A 19,292-nucleotide genomic window follows, 5' to 3' on the forward strand; every position below is an offset into this window, starting at 1 on the left:
GCAGGTCTCGAACTCCCAACCTCAGATGATCCACTTGCCTTGGCCTCTCAAAGTGCCGGGATGTGCAGGTGTGAGCCACATGCCTGGCTATAAGACTTTTCATATGGATTAATTAACAAGGCAGAAAGTCATCTCAGCAGATCATTTGTCTTGATTTTAGGGGTCAGAAAATATGGTCGCCCTGTGCTCCAGGTCTGCAGAGTAAATGAGTAAAAAGTGTGCTTGGACAGGCCCCAGAACAGCAGGGAGACTACCCACTCTGGACAAGGAGGTTATAAGGATACTGGCCAGCTGAGATAAAATTTTATGCCAGAAAATGACAAAGAGAACAGCTCAGTCTTCTAGTCCTATGCTTTCAACATCTCACCACATCTCATATGGACTCAAAGAACCTAAGCTTTTCAGGCAGGCAGGCATATGCTCAAATCTAAGGCTCTGGATTCAAATCCCAAACCCTTATGGGGAAGTCTCTTTCTGAACTTCACTTTTCTCATCTATAAAATAGGCACACCACCACCTATAAGGCTGGAGGCTGTGAGAAAGAAAGAAGACAATTAAAAATATCTAGCCTAAGCCAGGCACGGTGGCTCACACCTGTAATCCCAGCACTTTGGGAGGCCGAGGCAGGCGGATCACGAGGTCACGAGATAGAGACCATCCTGGCTAACACGGTGAAACTCCATCTCTACTAAATACACAAAAAATTAGCCAGGCGTGGTGGTGGGCGCCTGTAGTCCCAGTTACTCAGGAGGCTAAGGCGGGAGAATGGCGTGAACCTGGGAGGCGGAGCTTGCAGTGAGCCAAGATCACACCACTGCCCTCCAGCCTGGGTGACAGAGACACTGTCTCAAAAACACAAATCTAGCCTAGTGCCTGGCACACTATAGGTACCAAAATGACCCCTAGGTCTTTTTCCTGGATTGTAAATTCCAGTTCAAAGCCCCTCTTGCCTTGTAGGCAGAATTTACATTGTTTTTCCTGGATGTGTTATCTCAGTAATCCAAGTATAATAAAGATCAGCTGGGTGTGGTGGCTCATGTCTGTAATCCCAGCACTTTGAGAGGCTAAGGCGGGTGGATCACTTGAGGTCAGCAGTTTGAGACCAGCCTGGCCAACATGGTGAAACTCTGTCTCTAGTAAAAATACAAAAATTAGCCAGGTGTGGTGGCAGGCACCTGTAATCCCAACTACTTGGGAGGCTGAGGCAGGAGAATCACTTGAACCAGGGAGGCAGAGGTTGCAGTGAGCCAAGATCATGCCACTATACTCCAGCCTGGGTGCCAGAGTGAGACTCTGTCTCAAAAAATAATTTTTAAAAAAACTACAGCTTAGCATTCTGCTAAGCTTGAATACAAAAAATTTATTCTTAACAACCATCTTACTGGGGAAATTCCGTTATCACTCCATTTTACCAGTTCAGAACCTGAGGATCAGAGACTTGGCTAAGGTCACAAATCTAATGAGTGGCAGAGTGAGGATTCAAATCCAGGCCTATGTGGTGTAGTGCCTATCCTCTATCCTCTGAAGGGCCAGGCAACTCAGCCTTACAGAGATGACAATGGTTTGGTTGTTTGGTATTTCCTCCCCAGCCAGGAGCCCTCACCTGTGTAATTCTTCATCGGAGGGTGAGTACTTGGCAGTGACATCAGCCAGTTCCCCAAAGATCTGCTTGCTGTAAACGGTGAGGGAGGACAGCAGGATTAGCTCCTGCCATGTGGAGCTCAAGAGGCACGTGTAATCCTTGATTGAGAGCTCGCAGAAGAAAGGCAGTTTCTTGATCCAGGCAATCTGCCTAAAGAGCAGCTCGTCGGCCAGGCGGCAAAGCAGGGCAAACAGTTCTGCCTGTGTCACAGCGTATCTGAGGGGCAGGGACAGGGGAAAATCACTTCCATTGGTCAGAGGGTGAGGATGAGGGTACAGAGAAAAGGTAGTCCCAAGGGCACAAAGGGACTCTGGCAATGGGCTCCTTGCTCCATGCCCACAGGTCTCCAGTTCCATTCAGTGTGATTTTCTGATAAAGGGGGAGGGCTGAGGCGCACAGCAAGCTCAGGGCTGGAGAGGTGGGTCTGATGAGGAAAGGCTGCTGAGGGGAAAGGAGACTTAGAAATGTGTGCAATTGGCTGGGTGCAATGGCTCATGCCTGTAACCCCAGCACTTTGGGAGGCCAAGGCAGGTGGATCACTTGAGGTCAGGAGTTCGAGACCAGCCTGGCCAACATGGTGAAACCCCATCTCTACTGAAAACACAAAATTTAGCCGGGTGTGGTGGCACATGCCTGTAATCCCAGCTACTCGAGAGGCTGAGGCAGAAGAATCACTTGAACCTGAGAGGCAGAGGTTGCAGTAAGCCAAGATCGTGCCACTGCATTCCAGCCTGGGCGACAGAGCAAGACTGTCTTTAAAAAAAAAAAAAAAAAAAGAGAGAAACGTGTCCAATTGTCAGGGAATATGACTTTTATTGTTGGTGTTCTCTAATGTTCCATGTCTTAGAGAAAATCCCAGTCACTCCCGTTCAAGTTCTGGCAATGGAACTCTAATGGGGTGGATCTGATGCCCACCCAACAAAGGAACTGGACAAAAATAAGCCTCACATCCAGACTGCTGAAGAGAACAGAACAAGTTCAGAAGCTTTTTCTGCTCTCAGTCCACCCCCTGGTGGTGAGTTCAGGAACCAGCATTGCTCAGCCTTTCCTTTAAGCTAAAGCTGGAATAAAAGGGGCCTTTGAGACCACAGACCCACAGACCCAAGAGTTTCAGCTTCCTTCCTCTCAAGGCCCCTTGCCAAGACTTTTCCTCACACTCCTACATCTAAATTTTTTTTTTTTTCTGAGACGGAATTTCGCTCTGCTGCCCAGAACTGGAGTGCAGTGGTGCAATCTCGGCTCACTGCAAGCTCCACTTCCCGGGTTCAAGCAATTCTCCTGCCTCAGCTTCCTGAGTAGCTGGGATTACAGGCACGCGCCACCATACCCAGCTAATTTTTGTATTTTTAGTACACATGGGGTTTCATCATGTTGGCCAGGCTCGTCTGGAACTCGTAACCTTGTGATCTGCCCACCTAGGCCTCCGAAAGTGCTGGGATTACAGGCATGAGCCACCACGCCCGGTTTCCTACATCCAGATTTATAAAGGGTTTGTGTGACCTCCTTGTGGGTAGATATTTTAATCTCCTCTTCTGAAACTGGAGACTAGCTTAAGAAATCTCAGTGTATGTTCCTTGGAGGTCTAAGCTTGGTAACACACATTCGCTTATGCTCTAGGCCAAGCAGTAATGGATGCAGCAATGGGTAGGCCCGAAGGCTGAACTATCATCGCCTCACATACGGCTGACTAAAGACTGGAAGAATACTCCTTCCACCCACTCGAGTCTGCACCTAAAGTGGTCACGTGCCACCAGGCTAGCCATGGGGATGCTGGTGAGGGGTGCAGACAGGCTACAACCAGCTAGGGCTTTGTGAAGGAGCCTATATTGGATATATGACTATCCCCAAAATTACTGCTCATCTCTATCACGGAAGTGCTCCGACCCATGCCAGGACCTGGCTTACCTAGGCCCAAGCAGAAACAAAGGCCCTTCTATCTCAATTCCACAGGAACTGGAAAGTAACCTCAACTCTATGAGAAATGATGCTTAAGGAAAAAATAAGGGATCACTGGTTTCAAAGATTAGCACAGATTTGTCCCCTGATGCTTGAGTCATTATTCGCCCAACTCATTCTGAAGCCACGGGTATAGCAGCCAGGGACGTGAGTGGGTGTGGGGTCAGGACACTTTGAGACTGCAAGGGGCCAAGAAGGACGGAGCTCACTCACCCATCTTCGATCAACATGGGCGTGCCCAGTGGCTCCAGGTCCTCGGCTGATAACAGCTGGTGAATCAGACTGTATGACTGGGGATCCAGGCTGCGAGCTTGTGGGGGCAGAAGCGGTGAGTGGCCAGAATAGCTAAAAAGGTGCGGTATGTATTGGTAATGTGGAGGCACAGACATTCCCATGTACTGTTCCCTGAATGCCATGAATCCATTTAGTTCCACAGACCTACTGGAGAGAAAAGTCTTGCATCAAACAGAGCCATGGCAAGTCTAGTAATTACTCAAAGGAAGTGAGCCAGAAGGTGACTTTAGGTATTCTTTGGCCATGAGGTCTGGGTCTTCATCAAGCCAGGGGGCATAATTAATAGTTAAATTCATGTCTCTCCAACTAGATTCCCATCTGTGAGACAAAGACTCTATGGGTATATGAATGTCGGGGTCACCACTGGACACTAAGTGCATGGCAGAGTAGGTAATGAATAAATATTGGTTGAATGAATTCTTTGTATAGGTACCATGTCTGGACAGTTTTTTAACAGATGGCAAAGTGGGTATATATATTACTGCTAGGAAAACTAAGGCACAGACAGGCTAAGTGCCTGGCTACAAAACAAATCCAGCACCTAGCAAGGAACCCGGCATGCAGCAACAACCCCCTAAATAGTCCAAGGAAGGAACAAACTAAGGGACACCTGAATGGGATAAAAGCTTTAATTAAATATGAAGAGAAAGGTAGATTTTTGCCTTCCTTTTCTTTCTTGCAGAAAGCTAACCACTCTATCAACTAATTAAAAAAAAAAAAAACTAAGCCAGCCACAGTGGTGTGCACCTACAGTTTCAGCTACTTGGGAGGCTGAGGTGGGAGGATCACAAAGGCTAGGAATTTGAGACAAGCCTGGGCAACATAGCAAGACTTCATCTCTTTTTTTTAAAAAAAGTATTTAATTAAAAAAAAAAAAAAAGTCTTGCCATATTGCCCAGGCTGGTCTTGAACTCCTGGACTTAAGCAATCTACCCACCTTGACCTCCCAAAGTGCTGGGAATACAGGTGTGAGCCACCATGCCTGGCATCTCTTAAGAAAAAAAAAATCCTCCAGCTTTTGCCTAAGTGTATCTCCTATAATTGGGGCTGGCAAACTTTGGTTTGCAAGCTAAATCCAGCCCACTGCCTATTTTGGAACACAGCCATGCTCACTGGTTCACATACTGTCCATGGCCATGGTTGTTTTCACACTACAAAGGCAGAATGGAGAAGTTGAGCTCCAAACCACTAGGCCCGGAAAGCTGAAAATATTTACTATCTGGCCTTTGCAGAAAAAGTTTGTCAATTTATATCCTATAAGAAAGGTTTCTGGGGAAAGGAAACTTTCCCTAATAGCTGAAGGCTCTATTTCACACCTGACAACTAACTAAAGATATGCTTGAACCAAGAGTTTCTAAGTTTGTATTCTCTGATAGCAGCAAATCTGACTGGCTTACAAAGTCTTCAATGTTTCTTAAAATTTATAAGTGAAAAACATTGACTCTTGTGAGGCAGAGAAACTAGAGTTTAATTCAAAACTGTCAAAAAGGTTTATTTCAGTGATAAAATAAACGAGAGAAAATGGCTACATTAAAAATGTTATTCTGTTAGGTGAAGAATACATGGGCATGGATAGAAGCTACAGCACTTTATCAGTCTGCAGAAGAGACCACTGACATTTTCAAGGTCTTTAGCATAAAAGGGGCTGGGAAACACTGTTTTCAATCATCCTGACCCCTACTCCAAGAGTCTGAGGGAGCAACAGTACAATGGCTGAGACAGCCTGGCAGGGACACTCAGCCAGAGGTTTTCTGTGGGTCTCCCCTTGGTGGGGGATCCCTAGATGATGATCATGGGTTTGCCTTAAAGCTCACCTGGAGGACAGTGTGGAGCCTGGTGAGGGCTGGTTGCTCTCCGAAGCCCTGTTCCCAGGGGAACTGTGGTCACTATCACCATGGTTGCTCCAGTGATTGGCCTCTTCCTCAAACTCCTGCCCAGACATGATCCTTTCGATTTCTTCTTCTGATATCTTTGACAAGGAATTGAGACATGTTAGATGGGTGCTCAAGACACTCTCTGTTCTTTCTTCAGGACTGAGAGCTTATTTAAATCTCATAGTATTTCCCAGAAACCTAGGTTCCCTCTCCTCGATCCCCATACTCCGGGCCTCTCACTAATCTTAGGACAGCATGCCTTCCTTCCTCCTGGCACCATGGCCCTTCGTGGCCTTCCTCCTACTCATTTATACTACTCTCAAGCCATGAAGCCTCGAGGTTCTTTCAACTCCTTTTTGTCCTTGAGGCTATTCTTTCCTAACCCTGAAACACCACTCCTCAATGACAATCTCCTACTTGTCCTTTAAGATTCAATTCAAATGTCACCTCTTGCCAGGCATGGTGGCTCATGCCTGTAATCCCAAAACTTTGGGAGTTCCAGAAGTTCAAGACCAGCCTGGGCAACATGGTGAAACCCATCTCTACAAAAAATAGAAAAATTAGTTGGGCCTGGTGGTGCATGCCTGTAGTCCTAGCTACTCAAGAGACTGAGGCAGGAGATTCTGGCCTAAGCTCAGAAGACTGAGGCTCTAGTGAGCCATGATCGCACTAACCCACCCCAGCCTGGGTGACAGAGCAAGACCCTGTCTCAAAAGAAGACAAAACAAAACCAAACAAAAAAACCCCAAATGTCATGTCCTTTGTGAGGCTTTCTACCACCACATTTTGGATACTCTCTTCAACAAACAGTGCTGGGAAAACTACATCCACGTGCCCCGCCCCCACCCCCCAAAAGACGTCGAACCCTTATACTGTTCACAGACGTCAACCTCAAAATAGATTAAATATTTAAATATAAGACCTAAAACTATAAAACTCCTTGGAGAAAACACAGGGGAAAATCTTCATAAAACTGGTCTTGGCAGTGATTTCTTGGATACAACACCAAAAGTACAGAAAACAGAACAAAACTAGCCAAGTGTGACTACATTAAACTAAACAGCTTCTGTGCAACAAAGGAAACAATCAACAGGGTAAAAAGATACCCTATGAAATGGGAGAATATATTACCATACATTTGATAAGGGGTCAACATCCACAATATACAAGGAACTCCCGTAACTCAGTAACAGAAAACAAAACAAAACAAAACACATTGAAAAATGAACAAGAAACTTGAGCAGACATTTCTCCAAAGAAGACATATGACCAATAGGTATATAAAAAGATGCTCAACATCACTTATCATCAGGAAAATACAAATCAAAACTTGAAGATATTAACTCACACCTGTTAGGATGTCTGTTATATGCAAAAGAAGACAACAACAACAACCAAAAAAACCCAAAAACAAACAAACAAAAAAGTCCAGAAAATAGTAAGTGCTGGCAAGGACGTGAAGAAATGGAAACCTTGTGCACCGTTAGTGGGAATGTAAAATGGTGCAACCACTATGGAAAACAGCATGGAGGGTCCCAAAAAAGGTAAAAATAGAACCACCATAGGATCCAGCAATCCCATCTACGGGTATTTATCCAAAAGAACTGAAATCAGGATTGTGAAGAGATAACTGCACTCCCACGTTCACTGCAGCATTATTCAAAATAGTCAAGAAGTGAATACAACGTGTAAGTGTCCGATGACAGAGAAATGCATAAGAAAATGTGATATACACATAAAACACCTTAAAAAAGAAGGAAGTCATTATAAGCTATACCAAGGATGAACCATGATGACATTACACCAAGTGAAATAAACTAGTCACAGAAGCACAAATACTGCATGATTCCACTTTATGAGGTATCTAAAGTAGTCAAACTCTTATAAGCAGAAAGTGGAATGATGGCTGCCATGGGCAAAGGGAGAGGAAAATGAGGAACTGTTGTCTAATGGGTATAGTGTTTCAGTCACATAAGATGAAAAAGTTCTAAAGATTTGCTGTATCAGAATGTGCATATAGTTAACAACACTGTACTATGTGATTAAAATTTTGTTTAAAAGGTAGATTTCATGTTATATGGTTTTTACTTCTGCCATAATAAAAAAGAGCAGCTATTAGTCCAGACCAAAAAACAAAAAGAATTTATAAGACATATATCTGACTTGAAAAACGAGAATAAAAATGTTTTAGAAAAAAAGAATAAATACAGCAGAGTTGGGAGTCACACAGCCTGACGGAATGTATGCTGTGCTCATGTGACAGAAAATCCTCCAAACATCATCAGTGTATGTCTTAAGACAACTGTGAACACCTTTCTTTCATTCCCTCACATTTAACTGGCTAAATCCTATAAATTTACCCAGTAAATATCTCTTGAGTCTATTATCTCCCCTCAATCTACACTGCCATTGCTCTGCTTTAACTATTATCTGTATCTCTCACCTGTACTTCTGTAAAAACCTTCTAACTGGCCGGGCGCGGTGGCTCAAGCCTGTAATCCCAGCACTTTGGGAGGCCGAGGCGGGTGGATCACGAGGTCAGGAGATCGAGACCATCCTGGCTAACATGGTGAAACCCCGTCTCTACTAAAAATACAAAAAACTAGCCGGGCGTGGTGGCGGGCGCCTGTAGTCCCAGCTACTCGGAGGCTGAGGCAGGAGAATGGCCTGAACCTGGGAGGCGGAGCTTGCAGTGAGCCGAGATCGCGCCACTGCACTCCAGCCTGGGTGACACAGCGCGAGACTCCGTCTCAAAAAACAAAAAACAAAAAAAACAAAAACCTTCTAACTGCTTTCTCTCTCCCTCAGTTTCACTCATCCTCACCTCACTCCTCACAAACCATTTCTACCTGCCAGAATGATCTTTCTAAAATGCAAATCTAAATAAAACCTTTTAGTAGTTGCCTCTTGGCTCATACCAGTAACAATAATAGTTTTTAAAATTTTTATTTTATTTTGGTAGACACAGGGTCTGTCTTGCTATGTCGCCCAGGCTAGTCTTGAACTCCTGGCCTCAAGCAATCTTCCTGCCTCAGCCACCCAAAGTGCTGGGATTACAGGCGTGTGTCACTGCTCCTGGCCACTAGTAATTCCTAAGGCATGCTCTCTGCCTACTAGTGTGCCAAGGGATTCACCTGATGGGCAGAAATATATCCAATTTTCTACCCTCATGAAGCTCTTCTGCTGGCAAGTAAGAACAATGAGTAAGAACAAGTGGTGTAGGCTGGTCCCACAAAGACTTTTCCTAAGGAGCTGTAGTCAAAGACAGTTGAAGGCCACTCCCTAATGAACTGATTCCAAATTCAAGGAATCTGCCTTATCTTCTGCCACTCTACTACATGTGCCCAATGTTCCAGCCTAACTGAACAAACTCCTTGTCATAAAGATTCATCTTTGGGTCTTTTCACAGTCTATTTTCTTGAGTGTCTCTAGTCCCCAGCCACGGCTATTCTAGCCCAAGCAGAATAGATGCCCCTCCCTCTGTAGTCCCTGAGCATCCTCTGTTACCTCTCACCTTACTATTATGTCTGTTTACCTATCTGTCTCTCCCATTAGACTGAGTTCACAGTATAGGGCCTGGAAGAGTAGGAACTCAGTAAATGTTTGTGGGACTGAATGGGGGTATATCATTCCTACTCTACAATAAGACAATAATACCCTGCTGGTACATTTTTTAGATGAAACGAACAGCAAAGTAGTCCTGCTCATTTCTGCCAGGCTTACTTATCTATAACCTTAAGGGTTGATCAAAAAATCCTCTGCATGGTTCAGAACTATAAGTGGGTTCACTGTCTGTGAAATCCTTAGAAAAGGCTGAGGGATCACGAGAAGAGCTTTAATCATTAATTTACATATTTAAGATTTTCAAAGCACTTGCACATCCAGGCTGTAAAAGCACTTTTACAGAAATGAAAACAAAGATGGCTCTCCTCAGCAGCAGATGAAGGAATCAAGGTGAGCAGTTTCAGGAACAGCTGGAGCCCTGGGCTTCCAGGATGGACCACAGGGATTGAGGTCTAGAACTCACCTGGACTGGCCCAATGCTCTTATTCCGGCCTCCAGGCATGCCATCTTCTCTGATAGCTGAAAGGAAACATAAGTCAAGAAAGGCAGTCAGAAGCACACTCATATAACTTTTAGCACAAAAAGAGAATTTGCTTGGCCAAAAGCGTAAGAGAGTAATTAGTGAATCCAAGATTAAACACAGGTCCTTCTGGACCCAAAGCACACACTTCTTTCTATTATTCCAGGTTCCTTCACAGACAGCAATATTTTGGGGCCCCCAAGGCATTCTGTACCTATTACACACACTGTATACATTCAATATGTTTAAAAAAGGTGATAGTACTGTTTACTAGTCCTTCAGTTACAAATATCCCGCCAGGATGATGCATCTTAAGGTTTTGACAAATTCTAGGGGAGGGACAGAGTATTTCCATTTTTAAATAAAACAGTTTTTATTCCCAGCCTACGATTAGGTTTGATTTGTAGAATCAGAACAGGTTTTTTGTTTTTTTTTTTTTTCATTAATCAGAATTTTGACCTCAATGGTTTCTCCCTGCAAAGGCAGTCAGTAGAGCACCTGTGTAGTTGAAGGAGATTACTGAGCATTTTCTAAGTATAAAAAGCATCCTTTAAGTAATATCTCCTGACTAAGAATAACAACTACTACTAATATTATCATCACTGTTTATGGAACACTTAACACGGGGGCATAGAGAGGAACCCCTGATTTGCAATTATAGTAGGACCACAGTATTAGGCAATCCTTTCCAGAAAAGAAAACTTCTGAACTGAGTATTAAAGGTTAAGTGGGATTTAGGCAGCTAGGAAAAGAGTGCTCCAGATTGAGCGAACAGTGTACAAAAAAGCAAGCTGAAGATAAAAATGAGCTCTTTTTTCTGGAAACTTCCAAGTGGCTTAATCTGGCTAAAGCATGGGGGAAAGGTGGCCTACGTGGGGGAAGAGTAGCATGAGATAAGGGTAGAAAGGCCAATTGGGCTTAGATCATAAAGAGCCTTGAATGCCAGACTAGGGTATAACTTTAGCTAAGGAGCTTGAGAACAAGAAGGAATGTAAGGGGGCACTGTGGTCATATTGGGATTTAAAAAAAATCTTTGTGACAGCCACTGTGGAGGGTAGCTTGAAAGGGGTTAATGTTAACAATGACAGAAGATAAGCTAATGACATTATGTAACAGCAGGCCTTACCAGGATATACCTGCCACTTTAAAAAATTAACATAAGGAATCTAGAAAGTTCCTGAGGCAGGCACTGATTGCCTCAAAAGGTGGGAGCTCCAAGTATAACCCTGTTTCTGAGGTAACTAAAAGGCTGACAGGAAATTCAGAATTAAGTAAGTTAGGGTCCAAATCCTGTTTCTTCCTGGTCTGTATAATTATGAACAAGTTTCTTTGCCTCTCTGGATTTTAGTTTACTGAAATGAAAAGAGGGAATATTGATACTTGTTTTATGTTACATTACATAAAACGGTATGGCTAAAACACCAACCCTAGGGCCTGGCATGTAAAGTAAGCACTTAGTAACTAATCCTTCCCTCTCCCTAGCCTCTTTGAGTTAAAAATCCAAGTTTCTATTCTCAACTTTGCTAGAATCTTAATATTTTCATCTGCTAAGTGGAGGCAACATGGTCAGTCTGCATTATAAAAAGCTGTTGTGAATTTAGAGTAAGAAACATACATAGCCTATGTTAGAGCTAGATGTATGCTCCTTATTGGCTGGGAGGTCTCTTTCCATTTAATTTCAAGGCCTAAAATCCTTACAATCGCTTCTCTGCTATTCCATGGTCAATGACAGTCTTTGGATATTTCTATTTCTAATAACAACATCTCACATGTCTTTATTTCAGTTCACAGGTAGAGAACAAAGATCTGTCACTGGAATACGACACCAAATATATTACTAGTTCAGCTGTTATCTCATTTTCACTGTCCTGGAGGTGTGAAAATAATGCAACATACTTTACTTTTCATTTAAAGGGCCACATGTCTTAAATATTTACATCTTGCCAATCTCTTGTTCTGAAATTCAAAAGCTCATCGGCCGGGCGCAGTGGCTCACGCTTGTAATCCCAGCACTTTGGGAGGCTGAGAGGGCAGATCACCTGAGGTTGGGAGTTTGAGACCAGCCTGACCAACATGGAGAAACCATGTTTCACTAAAAATTCAAAATCAGCCAGGCATGGTGGCACATGCCTGTAATACCAGCTACTCAGGAGGCTGAGGCAGGAGAACGGCTTGAACCCGGGAGGTGGAGGTTGCAGTGAGCCGAGATGGTGCCATTGTACTCCAGCCTGGGCAACAAGAGCAAAACTCCATCTCAAAAAAAAAGTTCATCTTCTTCCTCGACCCCACCCAGAATAAGAAATGATAGAAATCTACTATGTGTTACATACTGTTCTCTGAGGTAAAATAACTCATGAGTAAAGTATTAGTATCACTCCCATTGAAGAGATGGATCTAAGGCTCACAGAAATGAAGTATTTTGCTGGAAGAGACAGAAACTAAAGAGCAGAATCAGGGTTGGAACCCACGCTATCAGACTCTAAGACCAGACTTCTTTCAGAGAAACATAAGATACTTTTAGGTGGTGCATAAACTCTTAATTATACATTCTTAATTACTAATTATTCTCATTTACATTATTATTATTAATTATTCTTAAATTATACATTTATTCTGATGTGCAACTCACTGAGGTGGTAAAAAATTGCCTTTAAAAATTAACTTTGATTTTTAAAAGTTACTGAAAGACTAATATAAACAGCAATGCCCATTTAGAGATGATAAAATTGGTCAAGATGCCATGAAGCCGCCTGAAGTATGGAAATCAATACAATGTGCCACAGTGCCTCTGTTAAAAACAAAAACTTGGAGCATAGTTTCAAACTTATAATGTTCTTGCACATATGTATGTTATCTCATTTGATCCTCACAACCACCTTGGAAGGTGTATTATTCTCCCACGCATTTTTGAGATGAGAAAACAGAGCTCAGAGAGGTAAAGAGATTTGCTCAAGGTTACTCAGAGAAAAACTGACAGAGCTGGAGTTTCCATTTAGATCTTCTGATTCTAAAGCTGTGCTTGTTCCTAGATGCCACACTGAACTAACACGTTTTTCAGCAGGGTTAAAGTCTATCTGGCAGTGATTTGATTAAAAAGAACAAATGGCTCCTGTGTGCAGTATTACAGGAATGGTTCTGCTGTAACTCTTATCTAAGTCTAAGAAAGAGAATGGCCCTAGCCATGGCGCTTCTATCTTCTCAAAAGGCACCACAAATACTTTTTCTGCTTTGGAACTCATATGCCTCCCATTCTTCATTCGCTTGGGCCTAGGCAGTCAACAGAACCCAGAAACCACAAATAACAAAGCTAACTACATCAAAGTTCCACTCAAAACCTGTTGGTGGTGCCTTTGGTCCATGGGCCAAATCTAAGCTCCTGAGCATGGCATTCAAGACCATCTATCATCTGGTTCTGCTGGGACCCCTCACCCTCATCTCTGGCATAAATGCTATGCCCTAATGCTATACCCTAATGCTACACCCTACATATAGAGAACTATTTGTTAGTCTTTGAACACGCTATTCTGTTTTACATAGTTCTGTCTCTTAGTATGTTCCCTGTACTCAGAAAGAAACTTAAAGTGGAAAAATCTGGCAACACCACCTTCCCTAAGTGACATCATAACAACCAAGTGATTTAAGTTAATATCACCAATAATGGGTATACACTTACATCATGTGCTCTTGATATTATGGACTAAGAAGGACACAACATCATTTCTATGGCATTCTTGTGAAAAATGCATAACCTGCATGTAATTGTGAGGAAACTGACAAGCCCAAATTAAGGGATATTCTACAAAATACATGAATACATGACCTATTTGCTTCAAAATCGACAATGTTAATAAAGACAAAGAAAGAGTGAGGAACTATTTCAGATTAAAAGAAACTGAAAAGACATAAAAACTAAATGTAATGTGATTTCCTGAATTGGCTTCTAGATCAGAAAAAAATGAAATTGCTATAAAGGACACTGGGATGAGTGGCAAAAATTGAGTAAGATCTGCTAATAAGATAGTATTGTGTCATGTTAAATTTCCGGATTTTGATAATAGTATTGTGATTGTTAGAAATAAGAGGAACACTGCCTATGCCTCACTCTTAAATGGCTAAGAAGGTACACACATGCAGGCGCACACACACTTACTTACCTGTGGGAAGTGGGGAAGGTGGGAGAGAGAGAGAGAGAGACAGAAAGAAGAGCAAGGGGGAAGGGGGAGGGAAAATAATAAAACAAATAGGATGATAAAGCAAATGTGGCAAAATGTTAGCAATTGGTGAATTTGGGTAAAGGGTATATGAGAATTCTTACTACTGTTGCAAATTTCCTGTAAGCTTGAAATTATTTCAAAATAAAACAGAGCAAAATTTTAAAGTCTTAATTTAAAAACAAACAAACAGACCTTTGGCCGGGCATATGCTCATGCCTATAATCCCAGCACTTTGGGAGGCTGAGGTGGCAGGATTGCTTGAGCTCAGTTCAGCTCAGCTGAATTTGATCCTCAGTTCAAGACCTGCCTGGGCAACATGCTGAAAACTCGTCTCTACAATTTTTTTGGTAGAAAAAATGTAAAAAAAAGTTCACAAGGAAAATGTAAGAAATGTAAAAAAAAAAAAAAAAGTTTGTAAGGAACACGAACTTTGATTTCTTTAAGATTCTGCTCAAATGTTATCCCTCCTTGAGATTTCTCAGTGCTTCATGCAGACCTCTGTGTTGTGTCCTGGGGCACTTTTTACCCTGGTAAAGTGACATGGCAATGCCATAGGATCACTGTCTCACAATGCCATTCTGCAAACATCACCTCCTCCAAGAAGCTTTCCTTGACCTTTATACTTTTGAACTAGTTAGCAAGTTATGAGACCACAGAGTTAAGGAAATTTTTTATTTTTCCACATAATTACTTAACTAATATGAAATCCACTCCCCATTCCCACCCACCACGAAGCTGACTGTATCTTCATTTCTCCTCTTACAGTATTCTCCCCATCCCACTTCCTGCCATGGCCCTCCATCACAGTCAACCCATCTAACCAGGGAGCATCCTATCACTACTGAGTTATTTGCTGAGGGACCAACAGAGAAGTAGGACTTGATCATGGTCCTTGAGGGGCTCATTGTCTAATAATGAGGGAAACAGACGAGTGAACAGAGAAAGATAACAAAAGGTGACCAGGGTTATGGCAGAGGGCATGCAAAAAAGCTGTGGAAGCACAGGAGGGTTATCTGGTGGGGGGTGGCGTCAGAGAAGGATTCTTAGAGGATGTTACAAATAAACGCTGAACCTTGAAGTCAGGAGTAGAAGGGTGACTGAAACCCTCTCTTCTTTCAGGCAGATGAAACCACATGTGCAAAACAGGAAACATCATTGGGTTTTTGAAGAACTAGGATGGAATGCAGATTGTGAGTGGGGAACACCAAATGGAGAAGGAAAGGGATCAGGTGGCTGATGCCAGTGTCAGAGGGGCCTTGAAAATCACCTTGAGGAGCCTGACTTTATCCCGAAGACCGTAAAATGGGTAAGAAACATACATGGGGGATACTAGTGCAGTAGTGGGGATGGACAGACAGGGCCCAGTCTCCATTCACCACCCTTCTTTAGATCTTCCTCATTGCTTTGCTAATTTAATGACTTTTCTGACCAGTCAACTTCTAGGTCTGAAAAGACACTCAGTTCTAAATCCAAAGATGGAGGACAACAGAGAGCTGTCTCTCACATAGGTGAAAAAGCCCCAGTCACAAATGGCAGCTGCATTTTTTTAATAGTTAATTTTTTTAATTTTAAGGTAAGTTTAGACTTTATACAAGAGTTGCAAAAATAGTACGGAGAGTTCCCATATACTCTCCTCCTTTTAACATTTGACATAATCATGGCTAGTCATCAAAACTAGGAAACTAACTTTGGTACAATACTATTAACCAAAGCACATACTTTATTATGATTTCTCCAGTTGTTTCACTGATATCTTTTGTTCCAGAACACAATCCAGGGGCCCACATTACATTTAGCTGTCTTGCCTTCATAGTCTTCTCCAATCTGTGACAGCTCAGTCTTTCCCTGTTTTTTGTGACTCTGACACTTTTCAAATGGGTATTTTGTCAAATGTCAGTTATTCTGAAGAACGTCCCTCAATATGGGCTTGTCTGTTTTCTCAGGATTAGACTGGGAGTGAACTTACCTGTGTGTGTGTGTACATGTGTGCGCTTCTCAGTGTTTCATATTGGGGGTATATACAATGTTGGTGTGTTTTATTGGTACTGTTAATCTTGATCATTTGGCTACAGTCATGTCTGTCAGAATTCTTTAAATAAACTTACTATTTTTCCCTTTGTAATTACTATATATTTGCAGACTATGCAAATATTCTGTTTCTGTTTACACCAATGCCACTTACTTAGCATCCATTAAGATCTTGCTTGTGGCAATTATTACTGTGGTGTTCTAATGGTGGTTTTTTTTTTTTTTTTTGGTCTGTCACCCAGGGTGGAGTACAATGGTGTGATCTTGGCTTACTGCAACCTCCGTCTCCCAGGTTTACCTTAGCCTCCAGAGCAGCTGGGACTACAGGCACATGCCACCGCGCCCAGCTAATTTTTATATATTTTTTGTATAGACGGGGTTTCAGCATGTTGCCAAGGCTGGTCTTGAACTCCCGAGCTTAAGCAATCCACCTGCTCTGGCCTCCCAAAGTATTGGGATTATAGGCATGAACCACTGTGCCCAGCCCTAATGGTGATTTTTTTTCTATTTCCCTCATTCCTTCTACATTTATATTTATATTTTTAGAGATGGAGTCTCACTATGCTGCCCAGGCTGGTCTTGAACTCCAGGGCTCAAGTGATCCTCTTGCCTTGGCCTCCCAAAGTGCTGGGATGACAGGTGTGAGCCACTAAGCCTGGCCTCCTTCTACATTTATTAATCAGAATTCACTTAAAAGGAAGAATGATCACTTCTCTTTATTTACTCACTTACTTCTTTCAGTATGAACTCATGGATATTTACTTTATTATTTGGGTTATAAACTAATCCTATAGTTATTGTTCCTCAAGTTGTTCCAACGTTGGCCATCAGAAGTTCTTTCAGGTTGGCTTCTGTGCCCTTTGATATGCTTCCTTTCTTTTTTTAGAAAGTACTTTCTAATTTGCTGGCACCTTAAGATGCTCCAGGATCATTTTATATTTCTCCTATCCCAGCCTTAGAATCAACCAGTTCTCCAATGAGTCCTCATTCCTTTCATTGATATTTGGAAGCCAAGATCTGGGTGCTGGGTGTACTCATTGCTCCTGGGGTATCTGCTTCTAGCCCCTCTCAGTGGCTAGAGCTTGGAAATATACATAGGTACACTAACTCACCTACCCACACACGGTATCTATGTATTTTTAAATCTATCTAAAACATGAATACATATTGACACACTGATTCCAATCTGGCACCAGGGGATTCATTCTAGCCTTCTCCTTTGCTGATTTATAACTTCTTTCTTTCTCTGATGTGAGAAACCTGACTCTCATTGTCCACAACATATTTACTTGCCGATTCTACTCTAAATGAAGTAGCGACAGAATTCCTAACACATAACCTTGAGAGAAACAAATTTTACAAACTATAGAGTGCTTTGTTTGTATGTAATTCTTTGTTTTTAGCCTTACAGTATACAGTAAAAACACTTTTCAAAGGTTAGCTCCTTTTTTCTCCGACCCCTTAAGTGTGGTTATGTGACTCATTTCTAACACTAGCTAGATTCATTTGTCACAGTGTGCATTCTTTCTCTCTGCCCTGTAACCCCTACAATATCCTAGCTGATTAAACAAATTTGCACATGTAGTAACATTTACTTTTTTGTGGTGTAAAGTTCTATGGGTTTTGACAAATGCACAGAATTATGTGTCAACCACCACAGGTCCATACAGAATATTCCTTACCCCCAAAATATTCCCATGGCAACTGCAATTTTAATCCTGCTTTCGCAGCACCAACCAGGAGGTGGCAGGGTTTCTCTCCCTGACGCAGACTTCACCAGGCAACTGGGTCTGCCTGCTCTGCGTGCAAACAGTCCTAAGGAGACAGCTCCCTGTCCCTCATACTCCATGTGTCTTCTGGTCTATGGTCAGAGGGGTTATAAGGTTAAGTTTCTTCTTCCCTAAAACAGGTGAGTTTTGCTGGAAGCCTCAGAATCTCACACTTCAGCTGAATAAGCAGGATGATTCTTCAGAGACAGTAGTCAAGAAGACAACCCGTAACAACAAAGCTTTCATAAGATACTCACAGTGAGGGCAACAAAGGGAGACGAGAAATGTGGAGGCCAAAACCAAAACAGGGTGAGGGCAAGAAGTTGACAGACTCTTCAAGACAGTATGTGTTTGGTATTGGTGGCTGGAAAAGATTTCAATAAGAGGAAACTGACAGTGGGGAAGGAAAAAGATCTCCAAGTAGAGGAAAAAACCTGAGTACAGGCACTGTAAGGCATCCCTGAGGCACAGTATTCAGAAATGAGTTAGAAAGAGAGGCAGGGGACAAACTTCGTAACACTTCAAATGTCCTACTATGGCATTCATCATCCAATAAACACAGGGCGTTCCAACATGTAAACAACTACGCCACATGGTAGACATGTGAAGCAGTACATTTTCCGTGTGGTCAGGTACAAGCTCTGCTTAATAACAAATTATAATTTAGTAACTATTAACTGTCAACACAACCACCCCTAAACTAACTACTGCTAAATCATTTTACCTCCCTAAGCTGTATCTGTAAACTGGGGATAACAGTTAATGACAGGGTTGCTGTATGTATTCAGTGGTAGAATATATATATGGAGGGTACATAAATAAGTGCTCAATATTAGTATTTATAATAAATTATAAATCACCTAAATTTATCTAAATGCCCTTCCACATCTCTCTTACTTTTCTTCATGATGGGCAAGTTTTTAAAAGGTCCTTCCTATCTCATACACAATAAAACCAGTCTGAGTACATCCGGATGTCTGCATTCATAATGCTATAAAACCAGTTGGAATAGTTCACTTTATCTGACTAACCCCCCTATCCCTGAACACTGCTGCTATGGACCCCTAATACCTTGCTGGGTATTTTGTATGTTATCATACTTAATCCTGTAGAGAACTCTGAAGGGCAAGTAACATACTACCTTAAAGGTAAGATAATTATCAGAGATATAAAGCAAACTTCCTAAGGTCACAGAGCTAAGAGCTAGTCTGTTTGCCTCTAGAGCCTCTCTTCTTTCTGCTGAATGACACTGCTCTATTCTGCTCTCTACTCTCCATGGGAATACCACTCTAGGCTTCTGACACCGGCCCTTCTCTCTTATGTATCTAAGCTCTCTGTGGGTGATTTCACCTCTGGACTACACTTTTACTACCACCTCTGTGCCAACAGCTCCATGAAGCCTGTTTGCAGGCAGGGCTTCTCACGTCAGTT

The 19,292-nt window shown here is 42.4% G+C and overlaps 1 protein-coding gene across 3 annotated transcripts in view; it reads right to left on the minus strand.

The window, feature by feature from the left end:
• NR6A1 (nuclear receptor subfamily 6 group A member 1) overlaps positions 1-19,292 on the minus strand; it is a 259,222-nt gene that overhangs the window by 18,049 nt on the left and 221,881 nt on the right. For 2 of the 3 annotated variants that reach the window (XM_031654501.1, XM_009188122.4), the window contains 4 exons: positions 9,794-9,849; positions 5,707-5,861; positions 3,812-4,039; positions 1,604-1,858 (listed from right to left, as the gene is read on the minus strand). In XM_031654501.1, coding sequence (XP_031510361.1) covers positions 1,604-1,858; positions 3,812-4,039; positions 5,707-5,861; positions 9,794-9,849 — 694 coding nt within the window. The remainder of the gene's footprint in view (positions 1-1,603; positions 1,859-3,811; positions 4,040-5,706; positions 5,862-9,793; positions 9,850-19,292) is intronic. The other variant, XM_031654502.1, reaches the window with a different exon arrangement.

The sequence above is a fragment of the Papio anubis genome, chromosome 13 (genome assembly GCF_008728515.1).
Source record: "Papio anubis isolate 15944 chromosome 13, Panubis1.0, whole genome shotgun sequence".
NCBI lineage: Eukaryota > Metazoa > Chordata > Mammalia > Primates > Cercopithecidae > Papio > Papio anubis.